General features: G+C 44.9%; 1 protein-coding gene across 5 annotated transcripts in view; it reads left to right on the top strand.

The window, feature by feature from the left end:
- The window catches only part of MIPOL1 (mirror-image polydactyly 1), a 516,895-nt gene that overhangs the window by 370,104 nt on the left and 126,249 nt on the right, over positions 1–20,542 (top strand). For all 5 annotated transcript variants that reach the window (XM_069731947.1, XM_069731922.1, XM_069731940.1 and 2 more), the window contains one exon: positions 4,139–4,237. In XM_069731947.1, the coding sequence (XP_069588048.1) occupies positions 4,139–4,237 (99 nt within the window). The remainder of the gene's footprint in view (positions 1–4,138; positions 4,238–20,542) is intronic.

Below are 20,542 nucleotides of genomic sequence, written 5' to 3'. Positions count from 1 at the left end.
ATGAAAACACAGCTCGTACATACTGTAGTCTGGTCTTTTCATATGGATGCGAAACCTGGACGAAAGAGAAACAAGACAGAAGAAGGATCGACGCCTTTTGAAATATGGTGTTGGAAAAGCATGTCATCAATACCATGGATGGCAAGAAAAACAAACACATCAATTTTGGATAAAATTAAGTCAGACAGAGTTTTGTAGTTTTGCACAGTTTCCCTTCTCATGTGTCAATGATGCCTTGAAAGATGTGCCCACTGGTTGGGATGAATATTATTTTACATGCATATTTCCTGGGTTTCTACTGTTTAGCAGTTGTAGGGCCCTAATATGCAGAGTGCAAGACCTTTACTTCTAAGAAAATGGGGGTACAAAGAAATTACCCTAATTAATTTGAAAAACAAGAAGTTACTAGTTACTGTCACTTGACAATTGTAACTCCAAATCCTGGCATTTCTGCGCATCCCCTCCCCCTCCACCCGGCAGGGAAGCCAACCTACTCACTGCCCTGACCGTGCAGTAGTGTATCTGCTCTGCGTCCTGCTGCCTTGGTTTCTCTGGTCCTGCGCACACCGCACAGGTCTCCTGGCGGTGCGCTAATCCACTTCTCCACCCCTTGAAGGGCCTGCACGCGCATTTTGGAAAGGCTCCCAGCCAATAGGTGGGATGCATTAGGTATATACAGTAAGGCACACTCCCCTGATGGGAGGTGCATGAGCAAGGTTATTTATTTAGTAGTTTTGTGCAACTAGTGAGCTGCCAGGACCCTGTATTGAAAACCAAAAAAGAGAAAAACCCCTTAAAAATTAACTTATATTGAATATGATTAAAATAACCAATCCATAAAATAGAGACTTTATTTTATGGATTGGTTATTTTAATCTTATCCAATAAAAGTTAATTTTTAAGGGGGTTTTCTCTGTTTGGTTTTCGCTCTAGTATTATAATATACTTCTCGAGATATATATATATATATATATATATATATACATATATATACGCTCCTCTGGTAGCTGAGCCTGAAGCCGCACCTGTGGTACCTGAACCCTGACACCACTCCTGCGGTGCCTGAGCATGAAGCTGCACATGCAGTATCTGAACCCTAATACCGCTCCTCCTCCAGTACCTGAGCCTAAAACCGCTTCTGCATTACCTGAGCCCGGATGCCGCTATGGCAGTACCCAAACCTGTAACCGTTCCCGCAGTACTTGAGTGTCTGTTCTGGTTAGCGTTTCATAGTCCATACTGTTGGAGCCTGTTTCAGTATCTAAATCCCGTCCTGCCAGTGACTCCGAGCCTGTGTCTGTGTCTGCGATCCTTACCCCTGGGGTCTGCAGCTGCAGTACCCGGGACTGCCTAGGAGTGGTACCTAGCAGCTACCTGCAGCTCAAGTCTAATTCCACTATCAGGAGCTCTAGCGAACACCAAGTAGCTGCTTACCTTCACCCTTCCTAGGGAAGCCCAGCTCGTGGCACAGTTGAAGAACTCCAGGAATAATGGATGAGCGCAGTTATTTGTAGGACAAGGCTTTTTGATAAGGAGATGCATGATGTGTTTTGTGTTCTTCAGTGTTTTCTCATAAACACAAAAAACATGACCACCTATCAAATTGAGTGTAATGTATAGATGTCTGGTAATCATGGGAATAATGAAGCTGGCTATACTCTTAAGTATCTTTTGATTATCCCCTAAACATGAAAACATATACGGTGCCACACATAGAAGATATTCGGTCTCATAGTAAAGATCAAAATTTGTCTCCATTACGTTACTTTGAGGCTACATGGACTTTGGCCACAACACATGTTGCATAGCCAAGAATCACTGTATGCCATTGTTACGTCGCTACATAATGCAGGTGAACAAGGTTGTATTATAATCTGTAAGGTTCAGCGTCAAGCAAGTTGAAAAAATTTGGAACCAGTTGGATTTTTTTGCAACTTTTCACAGTACCTTGCAGGTTGCATTGTGACCCCACTCACCTACACTATACAGGAATGTAGCAGTGGTATAATGAAATCTTTGGCCAAAGTTGCTGTGTTTACCCAGCAGTACAGTAACGGGTATCCTCTTGCCAGCTATCGCTCGTCTCCCTTCCTCCAGGTTTACGTCTTGCACATCCTACTCCAATAGAGCTGCTGTTTTAAAAGGAACCTGTCACCCCCAAAATCGAAGATGAGCTAAGCCCACCAGCATCAGGGGCTTATCTACAGCATTCTGTAATGCTGTAGATAATCCCCCGATGTAACCTGAAAGATGAGAAAAAGAGGTTATATTATACTCACCAGGGGCGTTCCTGCTGCGGTCCGGGTCCGATGGGCGTCGCCGTCCGGTACGGGGCATCCCATCTTCTTACAATGACGTCCTCTTCTTGTCTTCATGCTGCGTCTCCGGCGCAGGCGTACTTTATCTCCCTGTTGAGGGCAGAGCAAAGTACTGTAGTGCGCAGGCGCCTGGTCTTCCTGACCTTTCCCGGCGCCTGCGCACTGCAGTACTTTGCTCTGCCCTCAACAGGGCAGACAAAGTACGCCTACGCCGGAGCCGCAGCGTGAAGACAAGAAGAGGACGTCATCGTAAGAAGATGGGAGGCCCCGGACCGCGACCCCCATCGGACCGCAGCGGGACCGCCCCTGGGTGAGTATAATCTAACTTCTTTTTCTTATCTTTCAGGATACTTCCGGGGCTTATCCACAGCATTCCAGAATGCTGTCGATAAGCCCCTGATGCTGGTGGGCTTAGCTCATCGTCGATTTTGGGGATGACAGGTTCCCTTTAAGTAATCAGTGACGAGTGCCACTATTTTCAACCTTATCTCTTGTCCACTCTACCAGATTCAACCTACTTGTTTGCCAACAATAAATATCATCTTGGGATGAAAATCCTGCAGTCTGTAGACTTATTCTAAATGGACCCATAGGTAGTACATGGGTCAGCCGATCAGTTTGCTTGCAGCTAGCTCTCCCAACTCCTCCATACACTGGCATGGGCTTCAGTTTGCTTGCAGCTAGCTCTCCCAACTCCTCCATACACTGGCAAGTGCTTCTGTGTTCTCCACAAGAGATCCACTCTTCGATTACTCAGGCAGCAGCTTATTTCGCTCAGAAAAAAAGTATTGGCCATCCAAAATTGGGCATGCTGGATCCTTATCTCCATTGTCATCATTTGTCGAGGAGGAGTCAGGAAGCCCCAATAGACATTAGACTGTTGGCTGAGCTTAATGATATCGGTGGCTCCAATGTGTATGGAGGCCTTGACAATGGCTATTACAAGTTTACGTACAACCTTTAGACATAGATATTCCAAATTCATCTTTATTACCATAAGTAGTGGAATAGTTCCATGCTAGATCCTTCTGGAGCTACGTGTTTTGTTGGGAAAAGTCTGACTTAGACCTCTTTAGGACAGTTAGCTGCCACCATAGTCACAGGTTCTGGTGGGAATTAGTACATGATGTACATAGCTACAGAATCTGTTTGTTCTACTTAATATGACTAAGTATCTCAGGGTTTTTATAATATTACTACAAGTATTTAGATTTGTGAGTCCTCAGTGGTTGATACCTTTTAATGGCTAACTGAAAAGATGGTAACAAATTGCAAGCTTTCGAGACTACACAGGTCTCTTCATCAGGCATAGACTAATACAAATTCTGAAGTCACATATTTATACACAACACAGCACAGAGGCAATGCAATAGATGAGAAAATATACTTTTCTGTATATTACTAGACATCTTGTATCGTTGCTTCGGTGAACGTTGTGTAGTTCCTTTGAATGGTTGTTTATTGCTGCACTTGTAGAAATATCTTAAGACCATAATTGACAAATAAACACATCGTTCTCTACTTCTCCAGGCAGTAGGAATATCTAATTAGTTGATGAGCGATGAGTGGCAGCCCTAGCTCCAGCCGCTGTAGGTATAAATACTTTCCATAGAACGTTTCTGTCCATCCTAAGCTGCTGTCTCTTTTTCCTATCTCCCTTTATAACACATAATATCGTAAATTCCTTTCGCCAGCACGCCTAAAAGCACCTTTTCACACATTGCCAATAAGTCAAAAAGAAAGTCTTTTTTCTTGAAAGATGTATTTAGAAGTGTCTAAAATGTTTCATTTCATGATATTCTATTATCCCCCCTCCTCAGTGCAAACATCTGGAAAAGGAGCTTCATCTGCTGAGAGAGAGCAAACAGATCTGTACGGATATTGTAGCTGCGCAGAGGACCTTTGATCCAGCTTCCAAGGTGAACACCTTTTCTATGACTGCCCAGTTTAGCTTTAATAGCTTCTTTTTTCCTAAGTTCCATTTAGAATTATTTTTTATTTTTGATCACCTGATCATTGGGGAGTTGTTGTCAGTGACGGTCATTAAACTAGGTCCCCTTCTCCTCCATTTAATTACTGTCCAAGGAAAACTATGGGTCAGATTTACCAATACTGTAATTCTTAGACTGTGCAGACTTAGGCCCCATTCAGATGTCCGATTTTCACAAACGAGTGCCATCTGTGGTTCTCATGGATGGCACTGGCACCTGTGATTGTCTATGGCGCCATTCACTTGTCCTTCATTTTTCACGGACCGATTAGACCATGTCTGATTTTGATCCGAGGGTCGGATCAGAATCTGTAATGCAAGTTTTTGGGTCCGTGAAAATATTCGGACCGCACTCAAATTACACCCAAGTGTGGTCCGATTTTCACGGACTGTCAGAAAGAATGGGGAGCAGGAACTTTTTTATTTTTCTCCACCTACGAGAAAAACTGATGCTATTCGGACCAAACCCTGATTGAAATAATCAGTACGTTTTTCTTATACGTGAGAAAATGAGACATCTGAATGAGGCCTTAGACTAGACAGGCTTAAAATGTGCCCGATTTATCATAGTGTTTCACGCTGTTTGATGAATATGGCTCATCTTCGCGCTGGCTAGTCCAAATTATTACCACCTGTTAATTGGCTTGTTTTGTTGCAGAAATTTGTGCTAAAATGTATGTTTGTGTGTTGGGGTGTATTTTGCCATTTTTTGGCCACATGATTTCAAAATATTCCACGTTCCATTCAAGCCCACCCATACTCTCAGGGCTCAGTTTTTCTTGTAGGAGTACTACCCATGTTTTTCACAAGATAATACTGGCACCTATTCAACTTAATAGAGCAGTTCACACGTCTAAGTTTTTTTCCCTCTTTTTGGGTGGTCCACACAAAAGCACGGAAATATTGTTCCGAATTTCGGAGGAAACTCGTCAATGCAAGTCCATGGGTCAGTGAAAAGCTAGATTGCTCTTGGATGACATCTATGTACTGTTTGTTTATTAAGGACTGTTTGATAGGTGGAGCAAGAGAAACCTTCATCAGTTTTTCTTTTTTTTATCATTGGAGAAAGACTGATGAAACTCTAAGCAAACTCTGATGACCCTGATAAAAAAAATAAAAACAAAACACTGATGAAACTCTGACCAATTTGTAGGAAAGGGATATACAGCATTCTGGTGCCTAAGTAGGGTTCCAACCCGTAAACCAATAGTAGCAATATACCTGGCACTCAGGATAGCTTGAAAGTATAATTGATTTATTTGGCAATCCACACATTTAGTATGATAAATATCCCAATCCTCATGAACTGTGGGATGACCATTGGGCAAGTTTAGAAGGGCTAAGAACCAGGTTTATCTTAAAGAAGCACTCCCATCTATATTTTTTTAAAATTAAATGTGTGTGTATGTGCAGGTAACGTAGTGTGAGTGTAGTAATATGCTCCCCTGCCGCCATCTTCTCCAGTGTCCAGCACCGTTCTGAAATGTAAATCCAACCTGTTATGTCAGGACTAGCACAAGTTCTTGTTACTCTAAGGCCTAGGGCAGTGTTCCCCAACTCCGGTCCTCAAGACCCACCAACAGGTCCTGTTTTCAGGATTTCCTTAGTATTGCACAGGTGATGGAATTATTGCCTGTGAAGGTGGTTCAATTATCACCTGTGCAATACTAAGGAAATACTGAAACCATGACCTGGTAGTGGCCCTTGAGGACCGGAGTTGGGGAACACTGGCCTAGGGTATTCAGGTATGCACCAAGTATCGCGGGTGCTCAAGTGACATGTTTGAGTCCCTGCGGCTGCATGTTTCGTAGCTGATAGGCAGCCTGCTACTTTAGTTTCTGCTACCCTTTAACGCGAAACGCGCGTCAAGGTCCTGGACAGTGTGGTTTGCACTTACAATGGCGTATGGTGAGTATAGGATCTTGTTATTTACCGTGAGTGCTATTGCAGGAGGTCTTATAGTTCTCTTACTGCTTTAATTACCTATATGGTCGGTTATACCTCCCTATTTGTCTTTTTTACGTGTGTTTTATGTTGTTGTTTTTTTACATTATTTTTTTTCTGTTTTTGTTTAAATTGATTGTTTATAATAAAAGTTGGATACATTGTTATATTTTTTTTTTTGGCACTTTAATTATTTTGCTGGTAGTTATAGGATTATGTACCTTAGAGGTTCTCCTGGCTTTTTTCCTCTCATGACAGTACATCACTCATTTATGCTAAGTATAAATCCTCTCTCTCCTCCTCCTCCAGCATCTGTTAGCAGTAGTATTTATTTATACAGAGGACAGGGCAGATCATGATACCTCCCAGAATCAAATCAGGTCACGAACACTGACAAAAAAACTTTTTTTTAATTCTATTTTGTGTGAATATTTATATAAAATCTGAAAGTCTCCACATAGCTTCATGACCATTTCTTGCAGGGCAGAGTTGGACATTATCACCCAGAGTGCATGCTCCTGTGGTCGTGGTCTACACAGCTGCAGCAGAAGGACATGTCTCCATGGGGTGAAAAAATACACTGCGAATCTGACACACAGTCTGAACTTGTTACAATTGTTTTTCATCAGTTAAAATCCACAACTGAAATTGTCGCAAGGCGTATTTTAAAATCCACACCACATTAAAGGGAATCTGTCACCAGGTTTTTGCTACCCCATATTAGAGCAGCATGATATAGGGGAGCAGAGACACCTGATTCCAATGTTGTATCACTTACTAGGCTGCTTGCTGCAATATGGATAAAATCACTGATTTTATTCGGACTCCCATGACAGCACTACGAGAGAGAGGATCCGCCCTTCAGGAACAGGAAACCTACAGATACAAAAGGGCGGCACTTCTCCCCATGCATCAGTTGGTTTCCTGTTCCTGGAGGGACTGGATCCTACAAGAAGATTGCTAGCAGGGATTCCAGGCCGGCCAGACCGAATCGGGTAGCGAGGGGGTCTCCTACCTCGGCCGGTGCGGGGTACCTGAAGCAGACACGGTGGCTCTGGCAGGGCTGCACGGCAGTGTCTGATCAGCATGGAGCGGTCGCCAGGGGGTGTCCTGTCTCCGGAAGCCGGTGCGTGGTATGTATAAATGTTCCCCTCCCTTGAGGCGCTGGGGGGGCTCTGGGGGGTCGGCGGCATTGTGGGGGCGCCCTCGGAGTCTCCCGGCATGGTCTCGGCGTCCCACGCTGTTCACAGCGCTGACAGGAAGCGCTGTGGACTAGGGGTGACGTCGGAAGGCGGAGCCGGCGGTGACTTCCGGGTCGCGGAGCTTCTGCGCATGCGCAGGGGCTCCAAGATGGCAGCGCCCACCGGTAAATGTGTGCCGATCACCCTCAGGTGTCGGCTGATCCCCTGCAGCTGCGGGGGGGGTGTGTAAAGTGTCTGAAAGCGCGGCATAATTACGCTGGCCGAAGGAGGGGCTATATATCGGCTCCAGGTGCGCGATCCTTGCTCCTGGTCTCCAAACTGAAGATGGAGTCTGATCAGGATCAGCAGCCTCTGCTGCTGGATGAAGTGCCTCAGAAATCCATGGAGAAGGATCGTGAGAAAAAGAGCGATGGGTCTGGCCGCAGAAGCTCCTCCAGACAGGGGTCTGGAGCGTCAGCCAGAAAAGATGCCCCTTGGACTTCGGTATCCCTTTGGGTGTGGGCAGCCACTGGTAAGTGACCTTCGAAAAAGTTCACTTAGTGACTAGTGTCCCCTCATATGTTTTGTGCAGGGAAGGAAAAGCGTCAGTAAGGCGAAGCATAGGGAGTGTGCCATCTGCGGGGTCCCCTTGCCTGACTCACACCCTAAAAAACTATGTGACCCCTGTATCCAGCAGACGGTGAGGTCCTGGAAGGAGGGGAGGGGGTATAGCATGTAGATCTTACATTCTAGTCTACCTTACTTATCCCCTTAGGTAGCAGAAGAGTCCTCTTCTATTGCGGCCAGTCTAAAGGAAATGATTAGAATGGAGGTCAAGCAGTCCATTAAGAACCTTTCACAGACAGGAGGCTCTAAGCAAAAAACTCAGTGGGCATCTGATTCGTCTGTGGATAAGGACAAGAGCGAGGAATCGGACGATTCAGCAGCTTCATCCTCCTCTTCGGAAGAAGACGCTGCTCGGTTTTGCCTACCCATAGAGAGGATAGACAAATTGGTAAAGGCGGTCAGAGGCACAATGGGTATAACAGAACCCAAGCCTCAACTATCTAAAGAACAAATGATGTTCAGCGGGTTAGAACAGAAAAAGCGCAGAGTCTTTCCTTTGAATGAGAAAATACAGGAACTTATCAACAGGGAGTGGAGAAAACCAGAGAGAAAAGGCTCCTTACCACGTGCGCAGAAACGTCGGTACCCTTTTGATGACCCGGCAGTGGGTAGCTGGGAGAAGGCCCCAAAGCTGGATGCAGCAATTGCCAAGGTAGCGAAGCGATCCTCTCTCCCGTTTGAGGATATGGGGACGCTTAAAGACCCCCTGGATAGGAAAGTGGATACCTTTCTAAAGGGGACCTGGGAAATGGCAGCCGGCTCCTTAAGACCTGCGGTGGCGTCAACCTGCACGGCAAGGTCAATGATGGTCCGACCCAATTAAAACAGGGGGCCTCTAGAGATTTCATACTCTCAGCATTACCAATAATCCAGGAGGGGGCGGCTTTTTTATTGGACGCCTCTATTGACTCCGTTAAGTTGGCAGCTAGAGCAGCAGGACTTGCTAATGCTGCAAGGAGAGCCCTATGGTTGAAATGCTGGCCGGGGGATATGCAGGCGAAAGCAAAGCTCTGCGCTATCCCTTGTAAAGGCGAGTATCTATTTGGGCCTACCCTGGATGAACTCCTGGTTCCAATCTTTTCACTCCATATCGCCGTCCCTTCAACAAAAGAAGGTTCAATCGGGGAGGAAGGCGCACCTTCTCACCGGGTAGAGATCGTCCCAGATGGGAGGATAAGCGAAAACGAGGTACTGGTCTCATGTTTCGCCGTAATCCAACGGAAAACAAAAAACAGGACCAATGACTGGCAATTCCAGTGGGAGGGAGACTGTTGCAATTCTCGGCAGAATGGTCGAAAATCACAAACAGCGTTTGGATAAAAGACACTGTTTCCCATGGTCTCAAGCTTGAATTTGTTCATATTCCACAGGACAAATTCAAGTTAACACCTTGGCGCTCATCTCCCACTGAACAATTCTCCTTAGAAGAAGAAGTGAGGACTCTTTGCTCCAAAAATGTTTTGGTAGAAGTACCGTATTCTCAGGCAGGGGAAGGGTTTTACTCTCCCCTATTCCTAATCCAAAAGCCGGATAAGTCTTATAGGACCATTATAAACCTTAAGGGTCTCAATAAGTTTTTGGTAAAACATACTTTCAAAATGGAGTCCATCAATTCGACAATAAAAATGCTTTTCAACAACTGTTTCATGGTAGTAGTGGATTTAAAAGATGCCTACTATCATGTACCCATTCATGCTGATTTCCAACGATACCTGAGGGTAGCAGTACTAATTGGGGGTAGAATTCAACATTTTCAATTTAGGGCACTCCCCTTTGGGATAACCTCGGCACCTAGAGTGTTCACTAAAATAATTGCGGAAGTCATGGCACATTTAAGAGAGTCAAATATCCTTATAATCCCCTACTTAGATGATTTCCTCATTGTAGGGAACTCGGTAGATCACTGTCTGTCACAATGGGAGATTGTGAAAGCCAAACTAGAACACTTGGATTGGATCATAAACTTTGAAAAATCTAAATTACAGCCCCTAAATGTTCAAAAATGTCTGGGATTAATGTTGAATTCAGTGACACAACAGTGTCTCCTCCCTATAGAGAAAATAGATCTAATTCAGAATTATGTATTAAAAGCAATCAATACACCTTCCATGACACTTAGGCAAGCAATGTCTCTACTTGGGTCGCTTACGTCTTGCATTCCGGCAGTTAAGTGGGCTCAGTTCCACACCAGATCCCTACAAAAAGAGGTCTTGTTCCATGACAGGGCCTTAGGAGGCGCGTTAAATGGGAAATTAACGTTGGGGCCAATAACATTGAATTCCCTTAGGTGGTGGTTGGATAAAAAGAATTTATCGGCAGGGGTTCCCTGGATAGTAGATGTGTCCCAGGTGATAACCACGGATGCCAGCTCTTCGGGGTGGGGAGCCTACATGGGGGACATGGTGGTCCCGGGACAGTGGGAACCCTTCACAACATTCTCATCCAACCAAAGGGAGTTGTTGGCGGTTGAATTGGCTGTTAAAAAATTACTCATATATCTGCAGGGCCAGCACATCAGAATTCTGTCGGACAACAGAGTGGCAGTCGCTTACATAAACTGGCAAGGGGGGACTCGTTCCGAAGCATTAATGCAGATCACGGATCGGTTGTTCCAGGTGGCAGAGCTCAATTTTCTATCTTTGACAGCTCTCCACATAAAAGGAAAAGAAAATGTGGCAGCAGATTTCCTCAGCCGAAATGTGTTAAGACAGGGAGAGTGGTCTCTCAACGAGGACATTTTTGATCTTATCGTCCGCAGATGGGGTCAACCGGTGGTGGATCTGTTCGCCACCAGAAGCAACAGGAAAGTAAAACTTTTTTGCTCCCTAAATCCCAGGGAGAATCCCTTGGCGGTGGACGCGTTTCTAATAAAATGGGATTTTCCACTGGCCTATGCTTTCCCACCACTGAACCTGATACCTCTAGTGGTGAGGAAAATCAGGGAGGATCGAGCAAAAGTCATCCTTATCGCCCCCTTTTGGCCCAGAAGAACCTGGTTTGCCTGGCTCAAGACAATGTCCGTATCGGTTCCCTGGGTTCTGCCAGAGATCCCGAACTTGCTGTTTCAGGGACTGATCTCCCATCCACAAGTGGCAGCGCTCCATTTAACGGCATGGAGTTTGAACGGTCACTATTAGTGGGAAAAGGCTTCTCTCCAAACTTAGTAGAGACACTCCTAAAGAGTAGAAAGCAAATAACTACGAAAATCTACTCTAGGACTTGGAGAAAGTTCTTGACTTGTTCAAAGTTTGATATCCAAGACGGGGTGCCAATACAACAAATCTTAGAGTTCCTACAGAAGGGGTTCGAGTTAAAACTCTCTCCTAGTACCCTTAGAGTACAGGTCTCAGCTCTGGGTGCCCTGTTTTCCTGTAATATAACTAATAACTATTGGATAGCGAGGTTTATGAAGGCAGTTAGTAGATCTACACCAGTGCATAAAGACAGAACAGTTCCATGGGATTTAAATTTAGTTCTGTCCTCTCTAACAAAACCCCCCTTTGAGCCTCTGCAAGAGGCCTCGATCAAAATGTTGACACTTAAGACAGCCTTCCTGATTGCCATAACCTCAGCTCGCAGGATAGGGGATATCCAGGCACTTTCCAGAGCTCCTCCATACACAGAAATCTTGTCAGACAGAGTAGTCCTTAGACCTGACCCAGCATATCTACCGAAGGTGGCGACACGGTTCCATAGATCACAGGAGATAGTTTTGCCGTCCTTTATTCCTAATCCCTCTAATCCTAAAGAGCAGGAGCTTCATACGCTAGACGTTAGGAGATCTCTTCTTCAGTATATTTCAGCTACTGATAATTGGAAGAAAGATGGGGCTCTGCTTCTTTCCTTCCAAGGTCCAAGGAAAGGGTTTAGGGTATCAAAATATTCTCTGGCTAAATGGATTAGGGAAACTATCTCTCTAGCTTATACAGCAGGCGGGGGGCCAGCTCCACAGAATCTAAAGGCACATTCCACCCGAGCCATGGCGTCATCCTGGGCGGAAAGATCTGGAGTATCAGTGGAGCAGATATGTAAGGCGGCCACATGGTCATCTCCTTCCACTTTCTTTAAGCACTATCGGTTGGATTTGGGGTCCTCCTCTGATCTCTCCTTTGGGTTAAGGGTGCTACAAACTATAGTCCCTCCCTAGGGTAGCTTACATCTCTGTAAATCTCTCGTGTGCTGTCATGGGAGTCCGAATAAAGCATTAAGCTACTTACTGGTAGCGGCATTTTTCGGAGGCCCATGACAGCACCCTTAGTTCCCTCCCTATTCACGTGGGGGTAGCACTTCCTATAGTGTATATAATGATAGATAGATCTCACGAGTGGTATCTAGTTCGATACAATGGATTGTTTTGTATATAAACTGTATATAATGTATATTTGTGTACCACTAACCGCGGTAGTCCTCTCAAGCTCTGAAATACAACTAATGCATGGGGAGAGGTGCCGCCCTTTTGTATCTGTAGGTTTCCTGTTCCTGAAGGGCGGATCCTCTCTCTCGTAGTGCTGTCATAGCCCTCCGAAAAATGCCGCTACCAGTAAGTAGCTTAATGCTTTTCTGCAGATATAGCAGACCTTTGAATGCTGAGCCCTGTATAACCCCGCTCACTGTTGTGAGTTCTGTTTTTGGGCTCCCTCTGGTGGTTACTGATGGTACTGGGTGACTTGTGTTCTCTGCGGTCTCTGGTGTCCACCTGTTCCATCAGGTTATGGGAGTTTCCTATTTAACCTGGCTTTTTTGTCATTTCCTCGCCGGCTATCAATGTAATCAGCGTGTCTTTTTACCTCTGCTCCCTGCGTCTGTTATCTTCAGGACAAGCTAAGTTTTGATTTTCCTGTTCCACGTTTTGCTTAATGTTTGTCTTAGTCCAGCTTGCAGATATGTGATTCCTTGCTGCTGGTTGCTCTAGTGGGCTGAAATTACTCCTCATGTTCCATGAGTTGGCACATGAGTTCAAGTAATTTCTGGATGGTTTTTTGAAGGGTTTTTCGCTGACCGCGCAGTTCACTTTTGTATCCTCTGCTATCTAACTTTAGCGGGCCTCATTTTTGCTGATTCTATTTTCATAACTACGTATGTGCTTTCCTCTCATTTCACCGTTATTACATGTGGGGGGCTGCTATTTCTGTGGGGTGTTTCTCTGGAGGCAAGTGAGGTCTGTGTTTCTTCTGATAGGGGAAGTTAATCCTTCGGCTGGCGCGAGACGTCTAGGAATCATCGTAGGCACGTTCCCCGGCTACTGCTAGTTGTGTGTTTAGGTTCAGGATCGCGGTCAGCTCAGGTTCCATCACCCTAGAGCTTGTTTTGTTTTTATGCTTGTCCTTTTGTGATCCCCTGCCATTGGGATCATGACAGTATAACCGGCCAAAAAAAAAAATTGGTCATCGTTTTGGCTGAAATAGGAGGAAAAGTAGTCTGAGGAAGTTTTTTTTTTTTTTTTTCCCCTCCTCAGTGTTTCCTGCCTAGCCTTAACTGCTTCTTTCCTCCTCTTAATCCTTGAATGGCTCTGACCTCAGCTGTTTATCATGGACGTCCAGAGTTTGGCTTCCAGCCTGAATAATCTTGCTGCTAAGGTTCAAAATATACAAGATTTTGTTGTACATACGCCTATGTCTGAACCTAGAATTCCTATCCCAGAGTTTTTTTCTGGAGATAGATCTAGTTTTCTGAATTTTAGGAACAATTGCAAGTTGTTTCTTTCCTTGAAATCTCGCTCCTCTGGAGACCCTGCTCAGCAGGTCAAGATTGTTATATCTTTCCTGCGGGGTGACCCTCAAAATTGGGCATTTGCATTGGCACCAGGGGATCCTGCGTTGCTCAATGTGGATGCGTTTTTTCTGGCATTGGGTTTGCTCTATGAGGAACCTAACCTAGAGATTCAGGCTGAAAAAGCTTTATTGGCTCTCTCTCAGGGGCAAGATGAAGCAGAAATATATTGTCAGAAATTTCGGAAATGGTCGGTGCTTACTCAGTGGAATGAGTGCGCTCTGGCTGCAAAATTCAGAGATGGCCTTTCTGAGGCCATTAAAGATGTTATGGTGGGGTTCCCGGCGCCTACAGGTCTGAATGAGTCCATGACTATGGCTATTCAGATTGATCGGCGTTTACGGGAGCGCAAACCTGTGCACCATTTGGCGGTGTCTTCTGAACAGGCACCTGAGATAATGCAATGTGATAGAATTCAGTCCAGAAGTGAACGGCAAAATTATAGGCGGAAAAATGGATTGTGTTTTTATTGTGGTGATTCAGCTCATGTTATATCAGCATGCTCTAAACGCACAAAAAAGGTTGATAAGTCTGTTGCCATTGGTACTTTACAGTCTAAGTTCATTCTGTCTGTGACTCTGATTTGTTCATTATCATCCATTTCCGTTGATGCCTATGTGGATTCAGGCGCTGCCCTGAGTCTTATGGATTGGTCATTTGCCAATCGCTGTGGATTTAGTCTGGAACCTCTGGAAGTTCCTATTCCTTTGAAAGGAATTGACTCTACACCTTTGGCTATGAATAAACCTCAGTACTGGACACAAGTGACCATTCGTATGACTCCCGTTCATCAGGAGGTGATTCGCTTCCTGGTACTGTATAATTTACATGATGTCTTAGTGCTTGGTCTGCCATGGTTACAAACTCATAACCCAGTCCTGGACTGGAAAACAATGTCTGTGTTAAGCTGGGGATGTCAGGGGGTTCATGATGATGCATCTCCGATTTCTATCGCTTCATCTACTCCTTCTGAGGTTCCGGTATTTTTGTCTGATTATCGGGAGGTTTTTGAGGAGCCTAAGCTCAGTTCGCTTCCTCCTCACAGGGATTGCGATTGTGCTATAGATTTGATTCCTGGCAGTAAATTCCCTAAAGGTCGTTTGTTCAATCTGTCAGTGCCAGAGCATACTGCTATGCGGAATTATGTTAAGGAGTCCTTGGAAAAGGGACATATCCGTCCATCTTCGTCCCCTTTGGGAGCAGGTTTTTTTTTCGTGGCCAAAAAAGATGGTTCCTTGAGGCCTTGCATAGATTATCGTCTTTTGAATAAGATTACAGTCAAATATCAGTATCCTTTGCCATTGTTGACTGATTTGTTCGCTCGCATTAAGGGGGCTAAATGGTTCACTAAGATTGATCTTCGGGGTGCGTATAATCTTGTGCGGATAAGGCAGGGTGATGAGTGGAAAACCGCATTTAATACGCCTGAGGGTCATTTCGAGTATTTGGTGATGCCTTTTGGACTTTCTAATGCTCCTTCTGTCTTCCAGTCTTTTATGCACGATATTTTCCGTGAATATCTGGATAAATTTATTATCGTGTATTTGGATGATGTTTTGGTTTTTTCTGATGACTGGGAGTCTCATGTTCAGCAGGTCAGGAAGGTGTTTCAGGTCCTGCGGGCCAATTTTTTGTTTGTAAAGGGTTCTAAATGTCTCTTTGGAGTCCAGAAGATTTCTTTTTTGGGGTATATTTTTTCCCCTTCTACTATTGAGATGGATCCCGTCAAGGTTCAGGCTATTTGTGACTGGACGCAGCCTACATCTCTTAAGAGTCTACAGAAGTTCTTGGGCTTTGCTAATTTTTATCGTCGCTTCATAACTAATTTTTCTAGTGTTGTTAAGCCTTTGACGGATTTGACTAAGAAGGGTGCTGATGTTACTGATTGGTCTCCTGCGGCTGTGGAGGCCTTTCAGGAACTTAAGCGCCGGTTTTCTTCTGCTCCTGTGTTGCGTCAGCCAAATACGTCACTTCCTTTTCAGGTTGAGGTTGATGCTTCCGAGATCGGAGCGGGGGCGGTTTTGTCACAGAGAAGCTCCGATGGCTCAGTGATGAAGCCATGTGCGTTCTTTTCTAGAAAATTTTCGCCCGCTGAACGGAATTATGATGTTGGTAATCGGGAGCTTTTGGCCATGAAGTGGGCATTTGAGGAGTGGCGTCATTGGCTTGAGGGTGCTAGACATCGGGTGGTGGTCTTGACTGATCACAAAAATCTGATGTACCTTGAGTCTGCCAAGCGTCTGAATCCTAGACAGGCTCGTTGGTCACTGTTTTTCTCCCGTTTCAATTTTGTGGTTTCATACCTGCCAGGTTCAAAGAATGTGAAGGCGGATGCTCTTTCTAGGAGTTTTGTGCCTGACTCCCCTGGAAATTCTGAGCCCACTGGTATCCTTAGGGATGGGGTGATTTTGTCGGCTGTCTCCCCAGACTTGCGACGTGCTTTGCAGGAGTTTCAGGCGGATAAACCTGATCGTTGTCCGCCGGAAAGACTGTTTGTTCCGGATAATTGGACCAGCAGAGTCATCTCCGAGGTCCATTCTTCTGTGTTGGCAGGTCATCCTGGAATATTTGGTACTAGAGACTTGGTGGCCAGGTCTTTTTGGTGGCCTTCCTTGTCGAGGGATGTGCATTCTTTCGTGCAGTCTTGTGGAGTTTGCGCTCGGGCTAAGCCTTGCTGTTCTCGGGCCAGTGGATTGTTGTCACCTTTGCCTATCCCGAAGAGGCCTTGGACGCACATTTCCATGGACTTTATTTCGGATCTCCCTGTCTCTCAAAAAATGTCCGTCATATGGGTTGTGTGTGACCGCTTTTCTAAGATGGTTCATCTGGTACCTTTGCCTAAGTTACCTTCTTCCTCTGAGTTGGTCCCTCTGTTTTTTCAAAACGTGGTCCGTTTGCATGGCATTCCGGAGAACATCGTTTCTGACAGGGGATCCCAGTTTGTGTCTAGATTTTGGCGGACGTTCTGTGCTAAGATGGGCATTGATTTGTCCTTTTCGTCTGCATTCCATCCCCAGACGAATGGCCAGACGGAACGAACTAATCAGACTTTAGAAACTTATTTAAGGTGTTTTGTTTCTGCTGATCAAGATGACTGGGTTTCCTTTTTGCCACTTGCCGAGTTTGCCCTTAATAATCGGGCTAGTTCTGCTACCTTGGTTTCTCCTTTCTTTTGTAATTCGGGGTTTCATCCTCGTTTTTCCTCTGGTCAGGTGGAGCTTCTGATTGTCCTGGAGTGGACATGGTGGTGGATAGGTTGCATCGGATTTGGAGTCATGTGGTGGACAATTTGAAGTTGTCCCAGGAGAGGGCTCAGCAGTTTGCTAATCGCCGTCGCCGCGTGGGTCCTCGACTTCTTGTTGGGGACTTGGTGTGGTTGTCTTCTCGTTTTGTTCCTATGAAGGTCTCTTCTCCTAAGTTCAAGCCTCGGTTCATCGGTCCCTATAGGATCTTGGAAATTCTTAACCCTGTGTCGTTTCGTTTGGATCTCCCGGCATCGTTTGCTATTCATAATGTGTTCCATCGGTCTTTGTTGCGGAAGTATGAGGTACCTGTTGTTCCTTCGCTTGAGCCTCCTGCTCCGGTGCTGGTGGAGGGTGAATTGGAGTATGTTGTGGAGAAGATCTTGGATTCTCGTGTTTCCAGACGGAAACTCCAATATTTGGTCAAGTGGAAGGGTTATGGTCAGGAGGATAATTCTTGGGTGATTGCCTCTGATGTTCATGCTGCCGATTTGGTCCGTGCTTTTCATAGGGCTCATCCTGGTCGCCCTGGTGGTTCTCGTGAGGGTTCGGTGACCCCTCCTCAAGGGGGGGGGTACTGTTGTGAGCTCTGTTTTTGGGCTCCCTCTGGTGGTTACTGATGGTACTGGGTGACTTGTGTTCTCTGCGGTCTCTGGTATCCACCTGTTCCATCAGGTTATGGGAGTTTCCTATTTAACCTGGCTTTTTTGTCATTTCCTCGCCGGCTATCAATGTAATCAGCGTGTCTTTTTACCTCTGCTCCCTGCGTCTGTTATCTTCAGGACAAGCTAAGTTTTGATTTTCCTGTTCCACGTTTTGCTTAATTTTTGTCTTAGTCCAGCTTGCAGATATGTGATTCCTTGCTGCTGGTTGCTCTAGTGGGCTGAAATTACTCCTCATGTTCCATGAGTTGGCACATGAGTTCAAGTAATTTCTGGATGGTTTTTTGAAGGGTTTTTCGCTGACCGCGCAGTTCACTTTTGTATCCTCTGCTATCTAGCTTTAGCGGGCCTCATTTTTGCTGATTCTATTTTCATAACTACGTATGTGCTTTCCTCTCATTTCACCGTTATTACATGTGGGGGGCTGCTATTTCTGTGGGGTGTTTCTCTGGAGGCAAGTGAGGTCTGTGTTTCTTCTGATAGGGGAAGTTAATCCTTCGGCTGGCGCGAGACGTCTAGGAATCATCGTAGGCACGTTCCCCGGCTACTGCTAGTTGTGTGTTTAGGTTCAGGATCGCGGTCAGCTCAGGTTCCATCACCCTAGAGCTTGTTTTGTTTTTATGCTTGTCCTTTTGTGATCCCCTGCCATTGGGATCATGACAGCTCACATCACTGATCGGCAGATTACTGTGTACATTTTGCATAGCCAGAAAGCTGCCAATCAGTGGCAGGGGGTGTGACTGGACTACATGGCAGCAGGTTTATTAGTCCTCTAGTGATAATCTCCTGCTGATAAAACAGTGATTTAACCAAAACTACAGCTCAGTAAATGAGCTGGAATCGAGGTCTCTGCCCCTACATCATGCTGCTCTCAGTTTAGGTGGAAAAAAAAATAGTGACAGATTCCTTTCAATTTGTGAGCAGAAAAATTAAATGATATTTATTTAAACCATATTGCTGGTCCTCTATTCTGCTGCCTATATTCCTTGTGTAAATAACCATGGAAAATTCACATTGTTTCCTTCCTGTGTGGAGGTATGTAACCCAGCACTATATGGAGCTGATTTTGAACCAGCTTCTTTCATCTAGGACCTGTTCTCGTTCTTATGCTTTTTTATGCTCATTAACCCTTTTTTAATTAATGAATTAAGATGTTTGGGGTATTGGGCATGTGGACTGGGGAAACTGTACTTGGTGTGAGCACTTTTGGGATGAAGAAGAACCAGCACTCTTGGTTTATCATGGTCATTTTCCCCTTATTAATAACTGAGCATTTCACTTCCAGGTATACCGTCCCAATAGAGCTGTTTTAATGTGGATTATCCTTATATTTACGATTACATGGATTTACTACTAATAAATGAAATTGGCAATCGCAACAAGCCTGCTGTTTCTGATCCTTTGCCAATATAGTATATAATTCCCCAAAATACTCCTTTTATGACTTGTAGTAGTGAACTTGTAATAGTTTGGCAGCTATAGTGGCCATTGAGCATGGACGCCATCCAACTTTTGTGGATTACCCCTGTTTATAATCATACGGCTCCCGATAATAAGTGGCTTAGATTAGACATTCTGGTCCATGCTGTTTCCTAAAATATTACAGAAAATGGAAAAGAGAAAAAGGCAAATTCAATATTGAGAGGATTTGATATTTCCTTAAAGCAAACTTAGAAGAAATAAAGCCGCACTATGCTCCGGCATCCTCATGTGAAACTCTTTGTGCTGCAGATTTATCTTTTCGAATTTACTTACAGAAAGTTATCGTTGATTACATATGCAGCAGGGCTGGAGCCCGACCCTTGTCACAAGCCTGCTTGCTGTCATTCCTCCTGCCATTTCCACTCACCCCTCGCCCCAGTTATGTGCAGAGGCTGCTGTAATCACAGGGAACCAATGCGCAAACTACAAGCTGCATAGTCAGAGCGTAGCTGCACGATTGCAACCAGGTACATTTTTTCAGAAATGCTCTTTCGTTTCAGAGAATCCATAGAATCATAGAATGTTTGGCTCATTGGTAGAGCAACAGTCTATGAACATGGAGACACGAATAAATTGTATGAAATGTCCCTGAGGAGATGTAATAGAATGTTAGAGTTGGAAGAGACCTCCAGGGTCATTGTGTTTGTGCTTCATACAAAATACGCCCCATATAATGCTCCATACAGTTTATGATGGGCCCCATAAGATGCTCCATATTAAAATATGCCCCATATAATCCTGCATAAAGGTTAATAATGGCCCCATAAGATGCTCCATAGACACATTTGCCCAATATAATGGTGCACAAATGTTGATTATGGCCCCATAAGATGCTCCATAGAGATATTTACCCCTTATATTGCTGCACAAACGTTATGGCCCCATAAGATGCTCTATAAAGATAGTTGCCCAATATAGTGCTGCACGAATGCTGATTATGGCCCCATAAGATGCTCCATAAAGATATTTGCCCCATATAATGCTGTACAAATGTTAATTATGGCCCCATAAGATGCTCTATAAAGATATTTGCCCCATATAGTGCTGCACAAACGTTAATTATGGCCCCATAAGATGCTCCATAAAGATTTTTGCCCCATATAATCCTGCACAAATGTTGATTATGGCCCCATAAGATGCTCCATACAGACACTTGCCCCATTTGCTGTTGCTGCGATAAAAAGAAAAAATCACATACTCACCTCTCGTCGCTCAGGCCCCCAGCTCTTTAAATATTCACCTATCCTCTTTCTGGCCGCCGCTCCATCTTCAGCGTCTTCTGCACTGACTTTCAGGCAGAGGGCACGCACTAACACGTCACCACGCC

This window comes from Ranitomeya imitator, chromosome 1 (assembly GCF_032444005.1).
Source record: "Ranitomeya imitator isolate aRanImi1 chromosome 1, aRanImi1.pri, whole genome shotgun sequence".
NCBI classification, from domain to species: Eukaryota; Metazoa; Chordata; class Amphibia; order Anura; family Dendrobatidae; genus Ranitomeya; species Ranitomeya imitator.
This window is presented reverse-complemented; position numbering and strand designations above follow the sequence as displayed.